The following is a 26,150-nucleotide window of genomic DNA, read 5'->3' as shown; positions in this document are numbered from 1 at the left end:
ACAACATGGACGTTGTGTTATTTTTATAAGTATGCTGAAACGTTCGAAGCTTTCTATCTCAAAGTGATTTTTGTCCTAGAGTTGTTACTGCACCAGTAGCTATACTATTATCTGAAACCCTAAAATATTGCTTGTACTGCCAATAACCTACTGCTAATAAATAACTTAATCCTAATTAACCTAGTTCACCTACATGGACAGCAAACAGTTATAATCTAATACCATATTACAAATGACCCAATATCAAAAATTTTTATAGCCTACAATACGTGATTTCGCACCATTAATTAAACGTTCCTATAATTTATTTATTAATATTGATATAATAACACACAAACTAGACACGACTTTTTTTCAATGAGGCACCATGAAAAGAATATCTCCACTTACTACTATGGATGTGATATTTACCCATGAGAACAATTATATTAACCAAATCAGAAAAAATGTGATAATTAAAAGTCATCAATCAATGTGACAACCATTATGTAAATCAGACCAGATGTTTTTGGACACAGGACATAAAAGAACATGTGTTCAAAAGTCTCCTTAGCCACCTCACAAAATACATAGGGATCAACTTAAAATTTAAACCTTTTCTCTAAGAAAGTCAGCAAGTGGATAGATTTTAGATTTAGATTAGATTATAGATTTTGTTTTTTTAAATTTCTTTTAAAAGATTGTGAATTTTCTTTTTTTAATTTTCTTCTTTTTTCGTTTTTCTTAAAATTTCTCAATTGTCTTTTGTCATTATTTTCTTTACTTTTTTAAACTAGATTTTTTATTTATATTAATTTTTTAAAGATTTTAATTTTCCTATTAATTGTTTTTTGAATTGAGTTTCTTCGATTTTAGGGGAAATGGGCCGTTAGATGAATTTTAAATGTGATTTATCTACGGAAAATATATCCACACTGTGTACACACACAGCCCTCTGCTATGATCAAAAGAAATTTTAGATTTCAGAGTTAAGTATTTAAGGGGACCTCGAAGTTTGGAAACTGGATTTTCCAACCGCACTTTAACGCAGCGCAGATCTGCCTCCATTTTGTGTCGGTCGACCCGTTTCCGGGTTTCTGGGAAGAAGAGGCAGATAAAACCGTGAGAACGGGGAGTAACGTTATGGCTCTGCTCGCAGGTCAAGAGTGCGGGCAAAGTTTTCCGTAGCTACCTGAAACTACAGAAAGTGACTCTTAAACGCGGCCAGCATTTATTTAATACTCTGAACTGTTGTTAACGGGACCCACAGGCAGCCGGACTGCGCTGACACTGACAGCTGGAAAGTAAACAGCTCGATGCTAACAGCTAGCCGCAGCTAGCTCCTCTCCAACCGCCGCTAGCTGAAGCTGCTAACCCGTCGACAGCAAGCTAACGTTAGCCGGGCTAACCTGCGAGTGCTTGCGGTTACATCACCAGCAACCCACTCCCATCCTAATTTCTGTTCTGTCCAGACGAAGGATTGCCACAACAGCACTTTCCATTCATGTTGTTTTTGAGGACGAGACTACCAGACCTCCTCTTCTTCGAGCCAGGGTGAGTAAAACCTTTAGGATGTTGAAGCTAACTTTAAGTTTAAAGCCATCGCCAGGTAGGTAACTAACGATAATGTTACCTGGGAGCGGCTAAACAAACCTGCCCAGGCCTGATAAATCCTGTTTTACTGAGCTGGATGTCACTCGACTTGCATGTTTCTCTTGTCTCTCGGGGGAATCTACTAGATCTGTCCAACAACACGTTTGACTTATGGTTTTAAGATAAGATAACGTTAAGCCTTTAGTAATCCCTCATATGGGGAAATTCATGTTAGCGCAGCTGCAAGTTACAGAGGAATGAAAAGCGGTGGCTCTCAAACTTAAGGACCACTAATGTGACACAAATTAGACCACGACACGCATTTGATAAGAATTTATAAAGCACATTTATAAATTCAACCAATGTTGACTAAACTAAAATAAAAACTAAAGTTAAATAAAACTAATAAATACAGCAAGCCTATGAATTTATGACAAGCAACAAAAAACAGAAAAACAAGACAGTTAAACTGTCGAGGGTGCAAATTAACTTTTTTGTCTATCAGCCAATGGCTAGTGAATGCTCAAAGTGTACCAGCCACTCAATAGATTACCATTTGTTTTTCGGGCTCATGAGTGAAGTGAATCTACAAACTATTAGCATATTTTACCAGCATTTGGCTGGTGCTGATTTTGGACCCTGCAAGGGTCCCTAAACAGACTCAAAAGCCAAATAAAAAAAAAAAAAGAAGGGTTTTAAGACTAAAAGTCTCGGTGGTGGGAGGACAACCTGATAACCAAGGCAAGTTTATTCCACTGTCTTTGGGCCACCACTCATAGTCATACATTCAGTCAGTGTTCTTATGGATGGTATTTAAAAAAAAAAAAGATTCCCTTTATTACTGGGGAAGGAGCCCTGGCAAGGACCCCTGGGGGACCCCGGATCCCACTTTGAGAACCACTGATGTAGCCGAATGGCACAATCTGTCCAGGAAAGTAGGTGAGAGCACACAAAGCAGGCTATGTCATGGCACAAAAAAACCCTAGAAAGACATACAGAGCCGCAGGCCTTTTTGCTCAGTTTATTTCCTTAACCACAAAAGCATCTGACTTCCTCATACAGCCCCTCCTCCTCCTCCTACCCCCCCCCCCTGGTTGTGTTTCTCTGTTGATGTGGGGAAACTTTGGTGTACAGCTTTATGGAGGCCAAACATCATGACCTACTTAGGACCTCCACTTTACTTTGATCTTGTATGGAAAGGATTAGTCAGATTATAGGGGTCAAAAGTCAGGACCTGTTGGGGGTTTTTTTGTTTTTTTTTACCAGCGTATAGCTGTCAGTTTTGTAAATACATACATGCTTCAGAGGTTTTGCTGAAAGCCATAACTAACTAACAATCACTCCAGAGTGTGTGTTCTTTCCGATCCCTTTAAGACGCTCAATAATTCCTACATCTGTTAATGTTTTTACGAAGTACTTGTGTCAGCAAGAGGATCGGAGTTTGGCATCTCGGCTGTGAGTGTCCAAAATAGAAAGTACTGTAATGTCAGCTGCAATGATCCGCTATTTTTAATATCCGTTTATCAATCTAGTGTGCAATATGTCGATGGAAATGGAAAATTCCCATCAGATGTTTACCACAATCCAAGCTAATGTCCTACTACTTATTTATGTTGTAACTAAAACTGTTTTCTATATAAATTCATATCAAACAAGCTGTAACGAGCACATTTTTCTTAATACGTTGATTAACTTACTATCAAAATTGTCTTTGATTAAGTTTCTGTTGATGGATCAAGCAGTTCATCAACTAATTGTTGCAGCTCTGAATTAGATGCAGTGTGATTAAAAATGCTGATAAATACCGGAAAGCCCGGCAGTGTTTGGTTTTTGTTTTGACTGCACTAAAACTAATCTAAAACATTCACATGACAGGGTTTTATCTGTCTGATTGGTTATAGGTTTACGTCTCAAACAGAATGACGTCATTGAGTGAGATGTTTTAATAGTAGTTGGATAATTATTCTGTTTATTAGTGGAATAATAACAAGCGTAATGCAAACTGGGATTCAGAGTAGTCTGTGGCTTCAGCCTTTGTGCAATCAGCAGATCTTGAAACATTTCTTTCTCCACCAGAGGAGAGATAACTCCCCCTACTCTCAGTTTCTGTTTGTGCTGCTGTGTCTCTCTGCTCAAACCACGTCACCGACTGACTAGCGAGCTTGTTCGGTGAGATTCCTCTTGGTTTCCCTCAGTGAAAACCTGCCTGGACACTCAACCAGGCAGCCTGAGGAAGGGAGCAGAGAGTGAGGGTGGGGTGAGGAGCCAACACTGCCTGCATGAGCCATCAATGGGCTCAGACAGCTAACTGGTTTGGGGAGATGTGACCTCAGCCATTGTGTGCGGAGGTAACACTTTTAAAACCGTTTCAGGTATGGGTGGTTCGTATCACAGGATCATATTGAAGTTCTGGATTTGCATGATGTAAACAATATACGCACGGCGACACTCGAGTAGGTTACTATTTTGTTTTCCGCCATGCATGGGCGTAACGTCTCGGACTTGTTTGCATTCATTTTTGCAGGTCTACTTCTGAAATGGAATATTTGTGACTGTGCACCATCAATGATGTATCATACAAGTAATTGCAGCATTGGTCTGTCAGCTCGTCTTCAAAACTTGCCACCATTGTTGTCGCCGGCTACTAGCCCCCTAACCCGCTTCCCCATACTACCCCAACACTGCCCTGCTGTTCATCTGCAGACCCTTAGCATCTGTGAGACATACTGAACAACCTCTAGCTCTAGCTTGATGAGCTAGTATGATCGCTTCTCTGGAACATGGGCTGGTCAATCTAAAGTTTGGGTGCGTAAATATTAACGATCCTAGATTTTACGTCACATCTAGCGCTTGTTGCCATTCGCACATTTTTCCGGGGTCTTTTGCATGCATGAGATTTGCATATGAATGAGAAAACAATGTGTGTCAGTTCCACGTATGAACTAGTTTTATTCAACTTTGCCATAGTACAATACCTTTTTAATGACAGCACCGTTTATTGTGTGATCATCAGAAAGTTGTTTTCTTAACTTTACTACTACACAGACCCCCAACCGGTCTTACAGCTTTTTTTTTTCCAATAGTAAAATGCAAGGCCTGCATTTTCAAATTCATCCACTCAGGAAAGGATTTCTGCAAAACATGAACCCCACCTACATACATACATACATACAGTCCTCCTCGTAGGCAGTGAAGACACCAGAGTCACTAGGATTCATCCTCTGAGCTTCATGACTCTTTGTACCAAATTTCATGACAATACCTTGCAAGATTAGTTTTAGTTCAGCATCAACACCGCCATCCTCGCTGCTTGTGTGTCTACAAATATGTTTATATGTGTAGCGGGGTTGGTGCGTGTGTTCACTCGCACAGACTTCACTCGGTTAAAAACTTGAAATGACGTTACAAGTCGCAGTGGATATTTTACAAGCACAGACCAGTTAACGTTAAAGCAACATTGAACACAGGGTGCAGATGTAGCTTTCGGCTGTTTGAGTTGTTTGATAGGCTGCATCATTAAGCAAACGGCTCACCTGCTGCCGTGATAACGGATCGCGGATGGAAAAATACGGAAAAAAGATGAAACCGTAGTCTGTTGAAGCCTCCCTGCACTGCTTGTTTGGGTGGCTGATTTGCAGGCTTATCAACATCCCGCCCCTCCTGTGTGTATTCAGAGCCAGTGAGCAAGGGACTTTCAAACTAATAATAAAATAAAAACTGCGTTAACATGCGATAAAATAATTGTCGGCGTTAATTAATTAATGCGTTAACGCGATGCCCAGCCCTAATATTTGACTATATACTGAGCGCAACACTTTTGGTTTTGCATTCATCATGAGATGAACTCAAAGATCTAAGACTTTCTCTATATATGAAAGGCCTGTTTCTCTCAGATATTGCACCAGCTGAAATGCATCCATCGTAGACATAAGTTGCATCTTAAATCTTAGACCTAGTCCTTAATGGGTGTAAGTCCTCCATAAAATAGTCAAGTGGTTGTCATGGCGCATCGTTTTGAAAGGTGGGGTGACTGGGCAAAATTTTGAAATATGTGGGGGATAATGGCTCCTACGCGTACAGAAGTTATAATGTTACAATTTCATCTGCCCGTTATACTTTACCGTTGGTTACGGGCACCATTAAATTACGTCTATGTTGTAGTTAACGGTTTTACCGCTCGTTGTCACTGTTGGACTAGCTGTAGATTAAGGTTTTATAGTTATCACCTAATCATAATGATTGTCCTTGTATATGTAGGCCTACCTTTTTGTTGGTGTTTTGTTGCTAATTAGCCCATAGCCTCTTCAGTATTGCAAACGTTGAAAGAGAGAGAGACAAACAGATGACAAAACCGTAATGAACTGATTGGCCATGGGATGTGTAAACATCATTTTCTGCAACACTGTTTTGATTAGTATGGACCTTACACCAGAGTAGCTAAGATGCACCTTACGTCTCAGTGGTGCAACAAAATATCATTCTCAAACTAACTAACTAGTTTCAACGTATTGTTTAGTGTGGACTTTGCACCATAACTTAAGGTAGAACTTACGTATCACTGGTGCAGCAGGCTGCAGGTGTGCCTTAGGTTGGCCACAATAAAAGGCCACTCGAAAATGTGCATTTTCAATGTATTGGAAGTAGGGGTGCAACAATTAGTCGACAAAAATCAATTATTAAATTTGTAAATTGAAAATCGATTTGAATTATACAATTCAATTATTGATTTGTTCATGATGTTATCGGGCCGTAACAGAGTAAAGTGATGTGAACAGTAAAGTTACTAAAACAACAATACATCAGCGCTGGTAGTAACCTTCACAACCTAAAACCTCCAAAGTGTGGGAGCATTTCACTCTCCACTCAGCCAAAAGGTTAACTGCAGCATCTGCAAAGCTGAGCTTTCCTGGAAACACCGGAGCATCTGAGCTCTGTGGATGATGAATACTCGTGTTGGAAAGCTAGTTAGCAAGCTAGCTTCACGTTAAAGCTGTGTTACTTCATGTTATGAGCTGTAACGTTTTTTACAATTTTTTTGTTTGATTGATTAATGGCGAGTAGCACATAATTATGATACACAACGACCGTGTCATATTCCAGATGTGCCCTGACTTTACAATCACAAACGATGCATCGCTCATGGCGACGTTCCCAAAAGGAGAACGTGTTGCTGCCGAGTTTGCAAGATTACACAACATTGGATAATTTCACACTTTTTAAACAAGAGAAAACAGTTCTCCTGTCTTTGCGTGAGGCGCGGCGCTAATCGCCCCAAACTCGCAGTGAGTTTTTTGTGAGTTGTTGAGTTAGGGAAAATATACAATTATTATTGACCTGGAAATTCGGAAAATGTAATGCATGACTTTATTCCTTTCTTTATATTTAGTGTCAGTTTGTCCCGGTGTGTTGCAGTACTGGCGTGTAAACTGCTCCCTCACTAAACAGCAGATCAGCTGCAGAGATCAGGACTTGGTTTCAGTGGAACTTTGTTTTGCTGCAGCAGAAACGTTCATTAAAAGATGGATTTTTGAAAGCAGTATTTATTGTTGTGACTGTTAGTTAGCACATGCCTAAAACAACCTCAAGTTTAAGTTAAAAGCTGATAGCTAAATAAGACGCATTGTGTAATTTTGCAATTCATAATCTCCTTCACATAGAATTGATCGGTTGTTGATTGTGGCCTGTGGAACGTTGGTCCACTCCTCTTCAATGGTTGTGTGAAGTAGCAGTCAGGTCGAGACCCGGATGAGGACGACGAGCATGCAGATGAGTTTCCTGAGACAGTTTCTGACAGTTTGCGCAGAAATTCTTTGGTTATGCAAACCGATCGTTGCAGAAGCTGTCCAGATGGCTGGTCTCCAGATGCTGGATCTGGAGCTCCTGGGCTGGTGTGGTTACACGTGGTCTGCAGTTGTGAGGCCGGTTGGATGAACTGCCAAATTCTGAAACATCTTTGGAGACGGCTTATGGTAGAGAAATGAACATTCAATTCACGGGCAACAGCTCTGGTGGACATTCCTGCAGTCAGCATGCTAATTGCACGCTCCCTCAGAACTTGCGACATCTGTGGCATTGTGCTGTGTGATGGAACTGCACATTTTCGAGTGGCCTTTTATTGCGGCCAGCCTAAGGATCACCTGTGCAATGCCCATGCTGTCTGATCAGCATCTTGATATGCCACACCTGTGAGGGGATGGATTATCTCAGCAAAGGAGAAGTGCTCACTGACACAGATTTTGACAGATTTGTGAACAATATTTGAGAGAAACAGGCCTTTTGTGTTCATAGTGAAAGTCTTAGATCTTTTTGAGTTCAGCTCATGATGAATGGGGGCAAAAGTGTTGCATTTATAATTTGGTATAATTTATATTCAGTGTATATTGACATCAAACCATCTCATCTGTTCTGGACATCCTCTCACAACTTTCACAACTGTTAGTTGTTCTTTGTAATGTTCAAATGTTTTTATTTAATGTGTAAGTTGAAGTATATGGGATTTATTGTGTTGTTTGTTTTTACCTTGGTATCAAAAATTGTGGGATTTTACTGATATTGGTATAGACTGCTAAATTTTTGGCATTGTAACATTTTTAGGATTCTTGTCGAAATGCTCGTATTGTCCGCACACTTCAAGGATGCATCGCAGGAGCTGCTTCAGCAACTATTTCCTCCTACAAAGAATTTGTTCTTTGAGAGGACATTAAACCTCGGCCATTTGTTTCCCCTGTGACGGAGCAGGATGAGACGTGTTGGCATCTAGCTTCAGGCATCTTGCAACTGGTGATCTCGTGTTTTGACCTGTTCAGGGTTTGTTCTACAATATAGGTGGAGTGAGTTTCCTCACCTGTGATAATCATGTTACAACACCACATATTGGATTTAGTTGCAGGTCCACTGTCAGACTCCCATCACAAATAGGATTGTCTTAACTTATTGTAATTGTAGGGAGATCTATTTTGTGTTATTAACTATTCTGACATTTACAGTTAAAGTCAAAGCTTTTACCGTCATTTGAGACATTTTTCCTATTAGTCTTGTCAGAAATCATGTGAGTCATCCTGGGCACTGTCACAGTCACTTTAACAGACTGACAGAGGGAGAGGCTCATAGTCTGTGTTTCTTGCCACAGGAGCCAAAATAAAAAGCACTTTAATATTGTGCTCTACACAATAAAGCACTTTCATTCATCCTCTATTATACATCGGCTTATGTCCCTTGGTCCTTGCTACGTAGGCAGTAATGAAGTTGTTCACTACAGCAGACTGAACTCTTCACTGGCTGGTTAAGTTCAGAAGCATGAATTTGCTCGTGAATAAGGCCACCTGTACAGGGAAGTGAAATTGCACACTTTAATATACTGTATATATTATATTGTATATAAGTAGAAGATTTATGTGTCTTCTGTTCGTTGTGCCTGTGACAAGCGGGAACCTCCGGGCCAGCAGGGAGCGTCTTCGCAGGTTGCAAAAGTAGTCCAATTGAATAGAAGTCTATGACAAATGACCCCTACTTCTAACTTGATTTTATTACCTCAGTAAACAGTCTCGTCTCTACATCGCTCCACACAGATCTGATGTTTTCATCTGCTGTCCTCTTTGTCTCTCCAGTGGACGTTTAAAGCAGCGGTAGGGATATCTTGATGACAGATGATCTGTAAAAAAAATAAAAATAAAATAAAACTGAATTGAAAGAAATCTGATTGCTATGACTCCTGCTATTGCTCCTAATAACATTTGCAAGAATTCACCTCTCCCGAGTCAAAACAACCAATCGCAGCCTGCAACAGTCTTTAACGTAGTGTCAATCAGTCCCCCTCCTTATGCATGCTTCATCTCGCGGCTGAAGAGGTTTTGCAAACACAATGGCTGAGAAACAACCAACACCAATCTGCCCATCCCTCTTTGCCAACAACCTCGTATCCTACAAAACACGTCCGGCTCCACACGAAGCTTTGGGCTCAGTAGGTTCAATGTCATGGCGCTCGTATCAACGAGTAACAAAGATGCATGATGACAAAGGGTACGGAATAACTTTTGAGGGGGGGGTTGTGGTGTACTAGCTTCAGAAAGACATGCTTAAGATTTTGCATTTGGTGTCCAATTGTTACCAACTGCTGCATCATGATTAATTCACTACGTCTGTTGCTATTGCACTTACACCAACTTTTCCACCTCAGCCAAGCTTAAAAACTTTAATATTTTGATTTCATGTTCAGGTTTGTTTAGGTGCAAATTGAAAATGCAGAAACAAAGAGGTGGATAGAAACACACCTACTGCCAGGTTGAGGTTCTTATACCCCTCAGTGGTCAGACAGCTGGAGGAGCCTTGTGGATTTTACATTGCAGCTACATACTTGTTGCCTAAATTATTCCTTTTTAGTTATGTAAAGTAAATATTCTGTGTTGTAGCCATCCCATCCTCCTTTAGAGTGTTTTCTTAAAACCAAAGATTGCTTCCAAACACATTTGCACAGAAGGTAGAAAGATTATTATCAGTAGTCTAGGCTTTCTGTGATAAATGTTGAAGAAGTCTACCAGTGCTGGTGCACCCCACACCAGGGTACATCAAGAAAGCAAGCCGACATCTGGTTAAATATTGGCTCAACTTTATACATTTACTACATCTAGCTTTCTTTATACAGTAGTTCAGATCTTAGTCTTCTTACCTTCTTATGGAGCTATTGATGCCAAAAAGCGCTTCAACTTTTATTCACTAAAGTTTTTATTGTATCCAAGAAAGGAGCTATTTATATTTTCTGGCCGCAGCATCTGTAAATTTCATTATTCACTTGTGACTGCTTCATGAGTAACAGGATCTTTACACTGACTTGCAAAGCAGAGTTTGCCATCAGCGAGTCTGTGCAGTTAAAAATGTTCAGCGTAATGATCAGTTGAAATTGTTTTGCAGGAGCCAGTGTGTGTCATCCCAGCAGAGACGGTGAAGTCACCGGTCCTTACCCCACACAGAGAGGTGCCAACAGAGGGACAGGATGCCTATTCCTCCCCCTCCCCCTCCTCCCCCAGGACCCCCGCCTCCCCCCACCTTCCATCAGGTCAGTGATCGGACTGAACGCACACACAGCACATCGCACTGCAAAGGTGTCAGCCACAGAAACTGGGATTATACGATTGATAATTCAGTTCAATATACTTAATCCACGGGCAGTTCAGTTCTGACATAAGTGAGACATTTGCAGTAAGTCTGCTGTCGGTCGGGCAAAAGAATCTAGATAACATGATTATTGTGCTGCATTGTTTTTCCCCCACGATGCTCTCATTTTGTTTTTGTTATAATCCAGCTCAACCCTTTCCTTTTGCAGCGGTGGCCATCGCCCTTCCCTAAAAGCCCAAACTCCCTCTTAGCCTGGCTGCTGCGTGTTGAGTTCAGCTCATGCCGACATCACGGGGTTATAACTGCTCTAACATGTTAGTCACCATTCTTAGCTTAGCAGACTTTTCCTCTACTCGTATACATATATTATTATATGTATACGATATATTACTTATTTATTTTTCTTACTCACTGTTGGTTCAAGTCACTGCATCCCCCAACAGAACAGCTCATTTAAATTTCACTACGCAACTTGCCGTCTTGTGACGGGAGTCTTGAAGTGGTTGTGGCGTTCACACTACGTGACTGATCGGTGACAGGGGGTCACACAATACACGAGCTGACAGCGGCTCTGTCAGCCGACGCTGCTCTCCAAACCACATTTTGTCAAGAAAACGCATGTCAAATGTGAAACGGGAAATGACAGGAACCTACCCAAGAAACAGCTGTTGTTGGTTTTTATAAAGATAGCAATTATAAAGATACAGAATCTGGGTGAAAGGATGGATCAGCACATGCAGGTAGCAGGGATCGTCTGAGCTACAGAGAGAGCTGGAGGTGAGTAAAAAGTGTTTTGGTGAAAAAGTAGCTGCCTGCTCTCATTGGCTGGATGTGGATGTAGAGTCGGCCGACTTTTCCAGATATTTGGCATGTGGCACATGATGAGTTGGGGAGCCGTTTTGATGCGTCATTGTGTAGTTCACACACAACGACTGGTCGCTGAGCTCTTTAGAAACAATGACGCAGACGCACACATTTGGCTCTCTGATTCGGTCTTATCAGTCACGCAAGCAGAAACACGATGCTACAGACAGAGTTTTGATTTTGTATTTTTATTAAAATGTCTTGTATCGTACAAATAACACACATAGCCTACACTCGTACTGTGCATGTTGGCGTATTTACTTTGCAACGACTCGCAGTCGGTTTTCCGCCGCCACCGTCGCTTTAAACTCCCGTGTTACATTCAGTAACAGTCCAAGCTCGTTATTGGTCCATGCAAAAAAAAATCTGGTGTAATTCTTCGTCTGCATTTCTTTATTCTTTCGCCAAATCTTCTGTAACTACTAGACCAGCTGCTTCATGTTTACACCAGCACGCGCATGCCCAGTGTACTTGAACGGCCAATACATGTGCGTTTTCAGTCGTTTTAATATAGACTGAGATCAACTATGATACGCAGCTAAAATGCTGCTGTGGAGTCCCAATAGCTGAGTCAATGCTTTGTGTTTAATTTTTTTCTTTCACATCATCTGTAGAAAATTCCATTCACACAAAGACTTAATTATAATAATCACAGTACATTTGTTTTGACTGGATTGGTGGATGGAAAGAGAAGGACTATTAACACACTGTAAAAGCACACCAGGACTTAAACAAGACTCAAGGCCGCATTCAGACTGCAGGCCAAAGTGATCCATTCCCTTTCTTCCACCTTAAATCAACTTAAAAATAAAGCCGTAGGCTCTAACCTCTGTGGCATGTGAAGTCTTACTATTCCTTTGCGGATGCGGTGCACTTTCAGGCCGTGGCCAGATCACACTGGAGTCTGATATGGGCTGCAAATGCAGAAATAATAATGTGAACAGTCAGTCAATAAAATCAGATCTGGGCAATAAATTGGAATTGAGCACTAAGGCCTGCTTTGTGAATGTAGTCTGTGAGGTTATTGGTTCTTGAGTCCTACCTGAAGTCTGAGATGGTGCTAATGTAACATCAGAGAAAGCTAATTATAGAAAAATAAACAGTTTCAGGGACTGCAGTCAAAATCTGCCAGAATGTGTGACCTGCTGTCCAGTAAACCAGTGACCAAGTCATGTGACTTTTGTGTACAAGCTGGTTCTCTGTTGTGCAGTGTGAACCCAAATAAACCTCAGGTCCATAAACCTTCCACTGTGGTTCAGACCAGAGGAACCGGAGGTGTGATTGTAGGTTTGTTAACTTCCTCCACAGGCGAACACGACTCCTCCCAAACTGAGCTCCTCCGAGACTAAAGGCAGGGGAGCGCTGCTGTCGGACATCTGCAAAGGCGCCAAGCTAAAGAAGGTCACTGCGATCAATGACCGGAGCAGTCCGATTATAGAGAGTGAGTCACAGCAAGTTCATTTCACGCACACACACCTGAGCTGATGTATAACAGTGAGCTTATTCAAATTATACACACAAAGAGAGATGTATCTAAAGACGTCAGCAGGAGTAGTTTAAGAGAGTCATCTTCTTTCCATTTCCTAGATAAATAAAACATTTCTACTAATCTTCAGGAAAGGGATATTTGTAATGATGCAGATTTAATAGCCTTTATTAAAGGCTAGTCAATCTAAAGTTATTTTAATTAGTAACACACTTTCACGAAACAATAAATATGGAGATATTCAGTATCATTAAAGGATATTTCTGACTTGGTAAAGATTAGAAATGTTGCTGATAAAAGTTTGTTCCCCTCTGTCTGTGCAGACGTATCCTGTCTCGTGTACCATGATGTTGAATAGCTCTCATTCTTTCCAAAAATTTGAATATTAAAATGTATTTCTAGTTCAGGGGCGTTGGATAGCTCACCTGGTACCGCTTGTCTCTTCTTTCAAAAATAAATGTTTTTCTACTTCTGCTTTCATGTTTGTGTATATTGACCTGTCTCCTCTTCTCACCAGAATCAGGAGGAGGAGGAGGAGGAGGAGGTGGCGGTGGAGGTGGTGGTGGTGGTGGCGGAGGAGGTGGTGGTGGAGGTTTTGGAGGCGGAGGGCCAATGGGAATGGGAGGCCTTTTCCAAGGAGGTGTGCCAAAATTACGCCCAGTTGGAGGTAAAAACATTTTTTGTGTGTTGGATTTATCATATATTTGCTTATTTCTAATATGATTGTTTGTCTACAAATTTGTTTTCTGTATGGCCTGCACTCTTATTGGTTAAAGCATCATCTTATCATTTGTTGAAATGAATAAACCAGAGAAGGGACCTGAAGTCAAAGTCCACCTCTGAAGAGAGTGAGTGGGCTAATATTACATCAGTCATTGATAATCTGTCTGAAGTTTATCCAACAACAAGTGAACACAGTCTAACTACAACAATTCACACACAATGTTTTAAAGACCAACGTATGAATCAGCAGGGAGAATATTTCAACATGAACATGGTTATTTACTTAATGGCCCTTTTTTCCCTCCGGTCCACTCATCTCTGGCGGAGCAAACGTATCTGCGGTGCAGTGAGGAACGAGGGATGTGCGTTATGAATGAAAGACTAGAACTTTCTTATTTTAGAGATAAAATATTTACAGCTAGAACCTGTATAGAAGAAGAAAGTGTAGTGATTGTGACCTTTGACCTCCTTATTACTGCTGAGAGAAGTTAAATGCAGAGGATGTAAAACGTAAAATATTGATTCACTTCTAAAAAGGTGGAGGGCTCAAATTAGTTCAATGTCTTTTTTAACAGCAATGTTTTTGTAACTGACAATATGTATTGATATCGTAACCTGAAAATTTTATATACTTTATGAGAGCTGACTCAATTACTCAATTAATCACCATTTTTATAATGAGTCAGTCGTTTCCAGCTTCTCAAATGTGAGGATTTGTTTGTTTGACTCCTAAATGTTAAAGTGCACTCTTTTTTGGGTTGGACAAAACAAGCATCTCTATAAAATTATGAGCGGTTTATTTCACCTTTCTGTGACATTTTTATAAGCCAAAGGATTAATTTATTAATCAAGAAAATAATCAGATTACTTGATAATGAAGATAATTGTGGTTTTTACATTTTAGTATGTCTGACGTGTGTCTGTGATCCTAAACACCATCTGAACATCTGTCCTTCCTCCAGATGGTGTAGCCGGTTCGGTGGGCAGATCCGCCTTGAGGCCCCCAGGGTCCCGGCCTGCGGCCCCTCGCCCCCCCACAGGGCGCTCCTCTTCACCCACCCCGCCCAACAAGCCCTCTCCTCCAGAGCACCAGCGCTCCCACCGCCCCTCGCTCCCTGACATCTCCCGCCCCCCCAGCAGCAACAGCAGCAGCTCCTCCACAGGCAGCGGGATGAAGCACAGCACCTCCGCCCCACCTCCTCCTCCACCTTTCAACAGAGGTGGCCGTGGCAACGCTCCACCTACCCCCAATCAGAAAGCACCTGCTCTACCTTCCTCATCTTCCTCTCACAGCAGAGAGAAGCCCCTCCCACCGACACCCAACAGAGGCCCCACCTCTCCCAGCTCCGCGAAGCCGCCTCCGTCTTCCAGCAGACCCCCCACCGGTGGCTCCTCCGCTCCTCCACCCCCACCTCCTTACAGACCTTTTGGATCAGGTGGCGTCTCCAATGGGCCGTCCCAAGTAGATGTGGGCGGAGCTCCGGAGCTACCACAGAGACACAACTCCCTGCACAAAAACACTCATCAGGCAGCCAAGGACGCAGCCAGGCTCCTCCCCCGCCTCCTTCACCGTCTCCATCCTCCCAGCAGGGCAGCAGACCACCACCTCCTGTCAGAGAGCCACCTGGGCGCAGAGCAGGTACAACCATCTGTAACACACAGAACCGTCAGTATTCATGTCTGTTTTATGCTGTTTTATTCTTCTCATTCTCGTGGAATCACAAACGCAGAGTATATAATATTAAGGGTGGTGATGGAGCAACGGATAAAACATGCCTTTGGTGTGAGAGACCGGGGTTTGATTCCCATTGTGTAGGTGTAGGGGCAATTCCGTGGCAATACTGTATCGATACATGAACGCCAAGTATCGATCTTTTATTATATAAATTTTATTTTTTGGTGCTATAATAATAGAATCAATTGCTTTTTCAGTCTGCTAGAAAAATAGTTTTCCTTAATTTAAGTTGGAAAAAATCGCAGGATGTTTAAAATCGCAGTAATATCGTATCGTGACATAAGTATTGTGATAGTATCATATCGTGGGGCCTCTGGTGATTCCCACCCCTAATTATGACCCATCCACCATTGTGTCTCTGAGCAAGACACTTAGCCCATCGTTGCTCCAGAGGCGTGCGACCTCTGACATGTATAGCAATTGTAAGTCGCTTTGGATAAAAGCGTCAGCTAAATGAATAAAAGTAAATGTGGGGGTTTGATTCGGAAACGAGATGATGATAATAAGAACCGGATTCGATGAAGAAGTTGAATCGAAATCTATAAAATGAATACGATACTCAGCCTTACTCTCAGCCAGGCTGTTGCATGTTGAGTTCGGCTCGAGCCAAGATGACGGGGCTATAACTGCTCTAACTTGCTAGTCAACATTATTAGCACAAGCCTACTGCATTTTGCATAACCCTAGTGCTGTACTCATAGCTTAAAAAAATACTTACCTTCACTTATTTATACTTTCTTTACTCACTGACTTTGTTTAAGTCACTGCATCTCCGACAGAACACCGCGGTTGAATTTCAGCGTAATTCGGAATATCTGCTTTAGCTTGCAGCCTTAACTCGCTGACAGACTGTAACCTACAACTGTGTATTTAATGCTAAACTTCATTACTGTTTCTGGCACTCTCTCCCTCTACTGAGAGAGAGCTCAGCCTAATGTTGGATTACAGTTTCTTATTTCATGGGCTGTTTGGGGTAATGCATATATAATAATTTTGAAAGATGAAGCTTTCAATTTTAAAAGTTCAATAAATGCGTGATGTGTACTTAAGTCAATGAGTAAATAATTGTGATGTCAATATTGATCCAAAATTATCTTGATTTTGATTTTTGTCATAATCGAGCAGCCCTACTTTACAGGGTACAAAAACAAACAAATATTTTTTATATGCATATTTACAATTTTAAAAAGTGCAAACGTGGAGCAGGTGATACAAAAGATTAAAAATGAATAAAAGAACACAGCAAACCTCACCACATTATGATGCACATTTAATGAAATGATTTAAAAGCAAAGTTTTCCTGTCATCTCTCCGCTGTCCAAAAAAATGCTGTTTAGCTGAACACAACGTTAACCGATTAATCCATCAGCACCTGTTTTACTGTATATATACGTTAATGATGTGAGTGTGACGACTCCTTCTGATTCAGGATTTGAACAGTCAAAGCGATGAACACAACATCACTCTACTTTCTCAGCTGGAGGAATTTTCATTTAGAGGCCAAAGCAAGTTTTGACTCGTTATCTCCAAACCTTCGAAGTGCAGCACAGCAGCCTTAAAGCAAAAAAACCTCAGTGTGATCACATTTTACTGTGGCACGATTCTGAAAGAGGAGCGACACGATTTGTGTGCCTCTGTGACCTTTAAATCCTCCTCTTCTTCTGACTGTGGCTTCCAAGCCAGGTTGTTAACATGCTGTTTTGTGCGCCTCTTCGCGGACATAAAGTAATTCCATACGTGGATCAGACATTTATTTGTTGGCGTGCGTGTTGAGGCTTGATTTAGTTGATGCTATGTGGATGATAACGCGCATTAGATGCCTCCGTATGTGTAACGCCAGAAGCTGCTATGTTTGTGTTGATGTAGAAGGAAATACTGAAGGATTTAAGACCTACAAAACACTATAGCGTTATCAAATGAATCCTTTTAATAGCTTAAAGATAATGATTTTGTTTCCTCCCCAGAGCAGATTTATAGCTGAGTGGAAACATATTCATAATTTGAATTCAGAGCGAGCACACAAAACAGGAAGGCACTTGTTAGCTGGAGCTGTGTGTGTTGTGATTGGACGACGGAGCGCTTCGCCACGAGGCCGCCTGGTTTCTCTGCATTCCTGAAGCCCTGTGGAATATTCCAGCATTCCTCCTCACGTTCTGTCTCTGCTTCTCCTCTGCTTTTACATTAAGTTGCCAGACGTCTCATGTTTCTTTTCATTGTTCCTGTTCTCTGCTCCTCGTTGTGATGTTCTTTTTAATGTTCTGATATTTAAGAGAGCTGAGAGATGTGTTACTAGTCCTGTACAGCAGCTGCAGTGTCTGGAGAAGCTGCAAATCATTTCACAAACCACAGTTTATAACTGTTTCTGTTCCAGACAGCCGTTACTATTACCAGCTGGTCATGGTTGGTATTAATCTGGTGGTGATTTGCTAAAATGTGACATTATGCCACTGAGATCTGTAGCGTAATGATATGAACACAGTTGGATATTTTCGCATTTTTAAACATATTTTCAAATATTTTGGTGTGGAAATAACAAGTGATTCCCTCTGATACCCCTTTGTTTTAACAGGAAACTGAAGTCTCTCTCTGAAGTCTCGTGAGAGGCGAGTGCAGGAAGACGCTGGTGGAAAGGAGGTAGAGGAGTTTGTTGTGTACGTAGAGCAACTGCTAGCAAGACTTTATTTCCTAGCGTTACTCCAACAAAACAAACTCCTCTGTCCAACTCTGACTCTCGTTTCTACCGTCGTCTTCCTGGAACAACTCGCACATTTCCCCAAAATATGTAAAAATAGGGCCTAGGTATAAAAATACAGAAATGGTCTTTAAAAGAACTATAACAAAGGTGTTTTGTGCTGAAATGATTAGTCTTAGTACAATCTATTGTTACAGCTATTCAAATGTGAGAATATGCTGCTTTTCTCTCTTTTATATCATTTAAAATCAAATATCTTTGGGTTTTAGAGGGTTGGCCGCACAAAATAAGACATTTAAAGACTCTAGGAAATTATGATGTACATATCTTTTACTATGTAGAGACATTTTAAAGACTTGATGATGAAATAAAAAAATGATGTAATCAAATTAAGTAAATAATATTGCAGCTCTATGTGCCATTCTGTTGTCTGTGGAGATTTACGAAGGTAGAAGTCACTTAGACTAGACTAGGTAGACTATTTTCCAAAACTTAACATCACTTTTTTAGACTGATTTCCTTCCTTCCAGGCAGTACAGTACAGATCAATACAGAACATTCATCACATATTTAGTAGGATATATTTGTTTGTTACCTATTCTCAAATCCCATATTGTCAGAGCCTCCTCGAACGCACCGTGGAACATTTCATAGTCAGATTTTTCTGGAGCTGCTGGAAGTTTCTGAACATGATGTGATTTTCATGGGAACACAGGAAAATACAAAAAACAACAAAAAGAGCCCAGAAATCTGAAGGCATGTCGCTGTTGTAAGCGAGCTTTATGGATAACAGCAGTTCACTCCTTCACTCTGAATAGTGTAGTGTACCATAATAAAGAGAGTAACATCATACATGTCATCCTAATCATTTGTGTTTGTGTGGGTTATCAACACAGCTCCCCAGATGCCCCCTCCTGGGTCCCGAAATGGCAGTCGGGACGCCCCTCCTCCCCCGCCCCCATACCGTGTTCACAGCTCTGTGACCTCAGAGACCCAAAGCCGAGTGAGCAAACCACCTCCGCCTCCCTCCTCTTCCTCCTCCTCAACATCCTCCACCTCCTCCCGAACCCCAGCTGGACCTCCTCCACCCCCCGCCAGTCCGGAACGGACACTCCCATGTCTCCTCCTCCAAGCCTGTCATAGGTGAGTCAGGACTGACCGCTTCGGCATCATAATGTCCTTCCTCCCCAGTCATGCTCCCACCATCGAGAGCTGCTAAAAGATTTGTGTACTTCTGCTTTCCAGGGAAATAACAGACTCATATGAAAGTAAATATCATGAGTTAGTGAAATGTGTAAACACAGGATTAAAAATTCACAGAAATCATTAATATCAGGAACACAGGACTCGCCTTCCGCAAACAGAGCGTGCTGGATTTGAGATTACATGGAAACTAGTTGGTGAGCGAACAGAGAGGTTGTTATAGTTAGCTAGAATTAAAGAACATATATAATTATTGTTGAAACGTCGGGCTTCTGCCGCTTCAGGTGGTGGTTCAAATGCAAATGTGACCAAACCTACTAGGAAAAGAAGAAAACCAATCTAAACCTATTTGATCCAGGGAGGGAATCAGTGGTATAATTAAGTTTTCAATAGCATCCAGTGTAAAATTAAATTGCACGAAATGAACACATTTAGAAGAACAGATGGCGCAGATAAAGGTTGAGTCGTTCAAAAAACATTTATTACATTAATCGGTAAATAATTTACAAAGCAGAACATTCTCTGCTTCTCAAATGTGAAAATATTCTACATTTTCCAAATAGAAAATCTGAAAGAGCTGTGGCAGACAAATAAGATCGGAAATCACTTGATTAGTAAAGTGAACTAATATTCCATAAGTATTAAAAGAGGACACTACATCCTTGGTGGTGTGGTGTAGCATACAAAATAAAAAATCCCAGGCACAATCTTTTATGTTTTGATGAGCAGTGCTTTTTAAAAGCTTCTTAATACTACAAGAGTACGGTCTAGACCTGCTCTATATGAAAAGTCCATTGAGATAATTACTATTAATTGTTATATAAGATCAAAATCACAGCGTCCGAAGCCAAGTGCTGATTTTAAGTCTCCAGTATAGGTCAGGCTTAAAAAAATATAGGATTCTACATCTCCCATAATGCAACTCGGTAGCAACTTTCATCACGCTTTCTCTGCCATCCACTTCTTTTACCGCGCGTCATCATCCTTGTGACGAGTAAACTGAACTTTTCACTTGTAAAATTGTTGAAGTTTCTATTTTTAATATCCCAAAATATCTTTAATGTTTTGTACTCTCCAAGTGTATTATAGTTTGGGATTTTTCACTAGTTTTTATGTGTATTTCGTTTTGTTTTTTAACGTGGGTTTGCTAGTTTTAGTTTAGTTTTTATTAGTTTCAGTGTTAGTTTTAGTCTTTGTCGCTGCGCGGAGCCAGGCAAGGGTCTTAGAGGGGCCAGTGCTAGGGGAGCTCACGTGCCACGACTAAAATCTGGCAGGAGATTTAAAATGTGAAGAGACGTAGGGAAAATAAAACGACCCACGGCGTTGATACCTCTTTTAAAATGAAGGCTTGAAATTATATTCTGTGAATTGTTTTTAAATGCACCAGCTGTTCTGCTGTTGAACTAGAATTGGCCTCTACTATTTTTCATTTTAGCCGTGTGTTTAATCCTCTGTCACACTTGCTGTTAACGTGGGTTTAGTTTATGACCTTGTGTTGTGATGAATGGCCGTAGTTAAATATTCCACTGCAGCCAGACATGCAAATGAGCCCCTTTTTTTTGTTTCCTCCTGCACTAGAACAAATCAGGAGGGCAGGGACGGGTCCTAGATTACTGTCTAAGGTTCACGTTGTACCTGTCGGGTTATACAGCGCTGCCTCAATATTAGGACAATGATGTGTTGTTTGGTTATATTATATGTCAGCACGTTGAGTATTAAGTGAAAACATTTCCTTTTCCTTTTAAAGGTGTTATTGGGACGTTCACCCCCGTACAGTGTAGGACTATTTATACACAGTCCCCAAATATGTGGGGACTATGTGGCAGTATAATAATGCTAAATACACTTGGTAACCAAGGCGTCTTATAAAAGTCAATCACTAACTGGTCACATGTTTCATAGCTGAAGCAAAAAGTTGTGAATTCTCTTTCACAAAGGACTTGACAGAAAATATTTAAAAAGAGACTTTATTTATTTTGTTTAACTGATTATTTTTGAAAAGGTGCTTCAGTTCCTTCACTGTTTCAGGTGTGGATGTAAACACCATCAAATTAAAGCAGAAAGTCAGCAGTTGAACCTCACAGTCACTGTTTTGAAATTTAAATTCAATCTGCTGCAGTAAAAATATGCAACTGTCAAAATACTATAATATCTTGAAGAATGTTCTTGCCCACCATAAAGCCACAGGTGTTGGGGACCAAACAAATTTTACTTGAAGGTCTGAGGAACAAAACATTGTTAATTAAGTACAAGTGTGAGTACAAAGGTTCTTGTTCTTGTAGTTTTATGTATCTTTAACGTGTAAAGTATTGTGTAATCGAAAAGCAATCAATAACAGATATTTAATGGCATTTCAATGTACCATAAATGTATGTTTTTATTGAGTAATCTGACTTTTATTGAGGTTTTATGTTTTGCCCTCTCATAAACTGACATACAGACATGCCTCTCAGTATAAAACAACACCACTAAGTAACTAACAGCTTTGTGCTTTGTAATGAACTGGTAACTTGATGTATATGCATTTTATAAGCTGCTTTTGTTTCTTCCCTCAGATGATTTTGAATCCAAGTTCAACTTCCACCCTATTGAGGACCTTCCACCTCCAGAGGAGTACAGGCATTTCAGCAAGGTCTACCCCAGCAAGGCCAACAAGGGTACTGCAGGACCCCCTTGTAAGTCTCCTCACATTCATATTACTAACTGCACTGATATTGTACGTGGTGGGCGCATTCACCAGGGTTTGGGGCGGAAGTCATAATGGTATTTTTGTTTGCTTCACCTGTTCTTGACCGCACTCACGCACCTATGAGCTCACAAAGTAATTTTATTATTTGGTAACTGCAGTTCAAGTTTTATTTAATAAATGCCGAAGTGGAATAAATGATGGAACTTGAATGTGTGAATGAACTGAGTTTTAGTGCAGTGTTGTTGTTTTTTTTCTCTCAGTGTTTAGCCCCTCGCAGCAAAGCCCTTACAGGCAAGTGCTGTAACTCGACAGCCTTCTTGCTAACGCCTTATTTCGGACCACGCCCCCTATCTAAATGAATGAGGAGAGAGCCATAACTGTACTTTCACTGGTCATAAAAACTGCAGCAGTAAAATCTGATAAAAACCGCTGAAAAAGTTTGACTACTATGCTTGCGTGGTAGACGATTGGCTTAATATGTTTCCCACCTCAGCTGTTACAAGCAGACCATTGGCTTTCTTGCGGGAGCAGCAGGAAAACCACCATCTTTGTCGTTAACGGGCTTTCCCTATAGAGTTGTACTAAGGGATCCTTTAAGCGTCGTCTCTCCTCTTAAAAGCCTTTTTTTGGGCTTCCTACAGCGGCGACTCCACTGGTTGTAAAAATAAGTCATAGTGTATGAGGAAATGAGGCTACTTCTCAGCTGATTAATTACCTCAGTAAACACTTTCCTAATCAGTTTATTTATTTATTGTTAGTTTCAAGTCTTCTTCAACACAGAATGATGTTCATTTAGTAAATTATGGTCCCATTTACAGGGAAAATATAAAGCAGGGGGGCCTTTAACTTGTGATTGTTCAAGAACATTTTATTATAAGCCTGTTTTTCACTAGTTAACATGAATTTACAGAATTTATTTAAACACATCTGATGGAGGAGAAAATATTCTTTTAAATAGACTTATCTATTCCTTGTTTTCGCTGCTTATGCGTTAGGTGCACTCTTACATTTCCATTTTGCTTAATGAGAGTGCTGTCAGGTTTATTTGTGCAGTGGAGGGGGAAAAAGGTGTTTAAAGCGTGAATAACACACAGGACAAGAACAAGAACAAGAATGAATGATCAAGAGGAGAAAAGGGTTATTTAAACCTGCAGTGTGGAACTTTTGTCTCCCTCTTCTGGCAGTAAGAGTAATTTCACAAACCCCATCAACATGCTCATGTCGTACTACTATGTGAGCTCGCCTCAGGCTCCTGTTCAGAAATTTCCACTTATAATCCATTATTTAGTCAGAAGAAATGCATAAATAAATGCACAATTCTGGAAGACTTTACCAACCTGCACATTTCCCCAGACTTTTGAAAGGAAATAAATTAGGAGAAAAATATTTTTGGGGTGAAAGCAGATCTATATATGTAGAAAGACTCTCCTAATTAGTTTTAAACACATCTGTAGACGTCTTTGTGGGTTAGAAGTTAAGAGTTTGACCGCAGTCCTGGTTCTTGTTGTTGCATCCCCTCATTTCCTGTCATCCCTCCACTACGGCACAAAAATACACTCAAAAACTACCCCAAAAATACTTAATAAACAGGAAGTAAAATAAAAACTATAGCTTCGCTTGATTTCTACACATTGGGAACTGTTTCTTCGGTTTACCATCACATTATTTTGTTTATTACTTATTTCCAGCTTCCTCTCTGTCTTCATGTCGCAGCAGCCGTGAGGAATTTCTAGCCTGTTTTTACAGAGTTAATCATTTCTACCAGTGTGGGGTTTTTTTAAAGTGTGAAAACTGACCTGTAGTGACCTCGTCTCTCCTTCTGCCCTCAGCCATGAACAGAGGAGCTCCTCCAGCACCGCCGGCGAACACCAGACCCCAGCTCAGGACATGAACTGTCAGTCAGCCGACTCGGTGAACAGCTGGGAGGGAGGGGGTGGAGAAACACTCAAATCACACTAAAACACACACACACTTAACACTAAACCACCAGCTGGAAGCACAGCGGCACTACGACGGCACACAGGTTTCACACTTCTCGCCGCTCACCTTTTTGGTCTTTGCACGAGAGAACAAAAACCACTCGTAGACGAGAAACGGACTCGACCTTTTTCCTGACTGCGACCAGCTCTGCTGACTGAACGCAGAGGCTTCTGTTTGACACGACATATCAGGACCAAACACTTCCAAAACTGTGCATTCCACCTTTTTTTTTTTCTTTATGCATATTCCCGATAATAATGGTGATCTTATTTTGTTTAATTTTTATTACTTTGGTGTCCTCGGGAGGAGAAAATTCAACACTACGAATGGAAACTGTCTTTTGAAATGATGTTTTCAGCAGATGGATTTACACTTTCCACAAAATACTGATAATGCCATGAATGTGGGAGTTACTGATGGTGGTTTTTGTTTTTTTTTGGGGGGGGGGGGGTGTATTTTGTCTTAAATAGCCATTCCAGCTAGTGCCAGGTGAGGGTTTGTTTGAATTTCTGTGTGAGAGTGTGCCAAATGCAGGTGGAGTCAAATGAAGTGCACAGAGTGAGGACAGTTTCCGTGTATGTCCCAAATACAATTGACTCTTTTTGATCATGAACAAAATGCGTTACTGGAAAACGTGCCAAGTTATGACAGAAGCCTTGCCTGGTCGATTATTTTTACATTTGGACAGGGACTATTTCATGTTTGTTTGTACCTCCCCCTCTCTCCTGTAGTTTGGGGGTGTTTATATCCATCTTCAGGTGATTTTGCACGGAAGCTTAACTGCTGAACCGAGACACTGTGCATGATGCTTATTAAAACAGAAGACCCTGAGATCAGGATTATAGTCATAAAAATCTAGAATCACAAAGTGGGTTAATCTTTTCCCTTATGTGTCTGACAAACTGTAGTTCACACAGCCAGCATGTTTCTCCACAGCGGAAAACTAAATTATTATTTGTGAACTGGACCAAGTGTAGATGGTGTAGCTGCAGGTTTGCGGTGCAGAGTTTTGGAGGTGTTTTTTTATATAAGGGATCATTTATCAACTTTCTGTCGTCGGTCTGAAAGCTCTGTTCAGAATCCATCTTTATACTTTTGCTGCTTGTGGCCCCCCCTTTTTTTTTTTATATAGAAGAGAAAGATGATATAATGTTCAATTGCTATGCAAGGAGCAGTTTGTACAGATTGTAGTTTGTAGAAGCTAACCAAAAAAAAAGAAAAAGGAACACTTAAGTGCCGGAGAACTGTTGACGCAGATGGAGGTTCTTTACTTTTCTGTAAGCTTGACTTTAAAATCACTACTTACATCATAGTCAAACTAAAATGAACAACAAGCAAATGCTTGTTCAGGTCATATTCTTTGTTCTCAGTGATGCAGCGCCTCCTGCTGGTCCTTGCCTTACACAAACCTAAATCTGTTGTCACTCCCATCGGTACCAGTGCTTTTTATTTTTGTCTTCTTTTTTTTTTTTTTTAGGGGGGAGTTGATGACAACAAAATAAGAAACAAGTTTATTTGAAAATGCAATAAATATTGTATATTTACATTAAGGAATAATGGTAATCATAGTTATTGATCTATTTTTATGTTGTAAAAAGCGTGTAATATAGGAAAGAGAGATGATTATAACGATGTTCCAGTCGGCGAGCTTTTGGTCTGATAGAGCGGCCTCTCTGTCGCACTTCTCTGGATGTTTGGCCATAGGGTGGGGCGGCAGGTGAATGAGCCGAGTGGATGTGTGTGAGGTTTTGCCAACGAGCCAACATTTTGGGGATGTAAAGATCGGGTACTGTAGTGAAGGTGGGCGTGGGTGACGGATGCCAACGTCAGCACACACAATGGAGCCGCACGTCCTGGATGTACAGCCTACTCACCTTGTCACGCAGGTGACCCGACACGTTTGAGTCCTCCTGTTCTCACCTTTATCCACTCTTGAGAGTAAAAAGCCCTGTGGTCATTTCATGTTAATCAACCATGTTTTTATCATTTGAAATAATTTCAAATAAATATGGGGGAAAAAGGGTACCCGATGCTTGTCCTGTTTGTTTTCTCCTCCTGCTTTAGTTTGTGTTTTAAATTAGTCTAATGATCTTGC

At 40.9% G+C, this 26,150-nt stretch overlaps 1 protein-coding gene across 1 annotated transcript; it reads left to right on the top strand.

The window, feature by feature from the left end:
- Window positions 1–1,031: 1,031 nt before the first annotated feature.
- Window positions 1,032–26,080, top strand: LOC119898114 (WAS/WASL-interacting protein family member 2-like). The gene is given in 10 exon segments (XM_038712278.1): window positions 1,032–1,533; window positions 10,480–10,624; window positions 12,856–12,988; window positions 13,551–13,700; window positions 14,719–15,291; window positions 15,294–15,395; window positions 19,080–19,269; window positions 19,271–19,326; window positions 21,942–22,061; window positions 23,905–26,080. Coding segments are annotated over 9 exon segments (1,449 nt in total). The 5' UTR covers window positions 1,032–1,533; window positions 10,480–10,561; the 3' UTR covers window positions 23,967–26,080.
- Window positions 26,081–26,150: the final 70 nt, after the last annotated feature.

The sequence above is a fragment of the Micropterus salmoides genome, unplaced genomic scaffold (assembly GCF_014851395.1).
Source record: "Micropterus salmoides isolate LMB-PRFRI ecotype aquatic unplaced genomic scaffold, ASM1485139v1 Ms_hic_scaffold_1, whole genome shotgun sequence".
NCBI lineage: Eukaryota > Metazoa > Chordata > Actinopteri > Centrarchiformes > Centrarchidae > Micropterus > Micropterus salmoides.
This window is presented reverse-complemented; position numbering and strand designations above follow the sequence as displayed.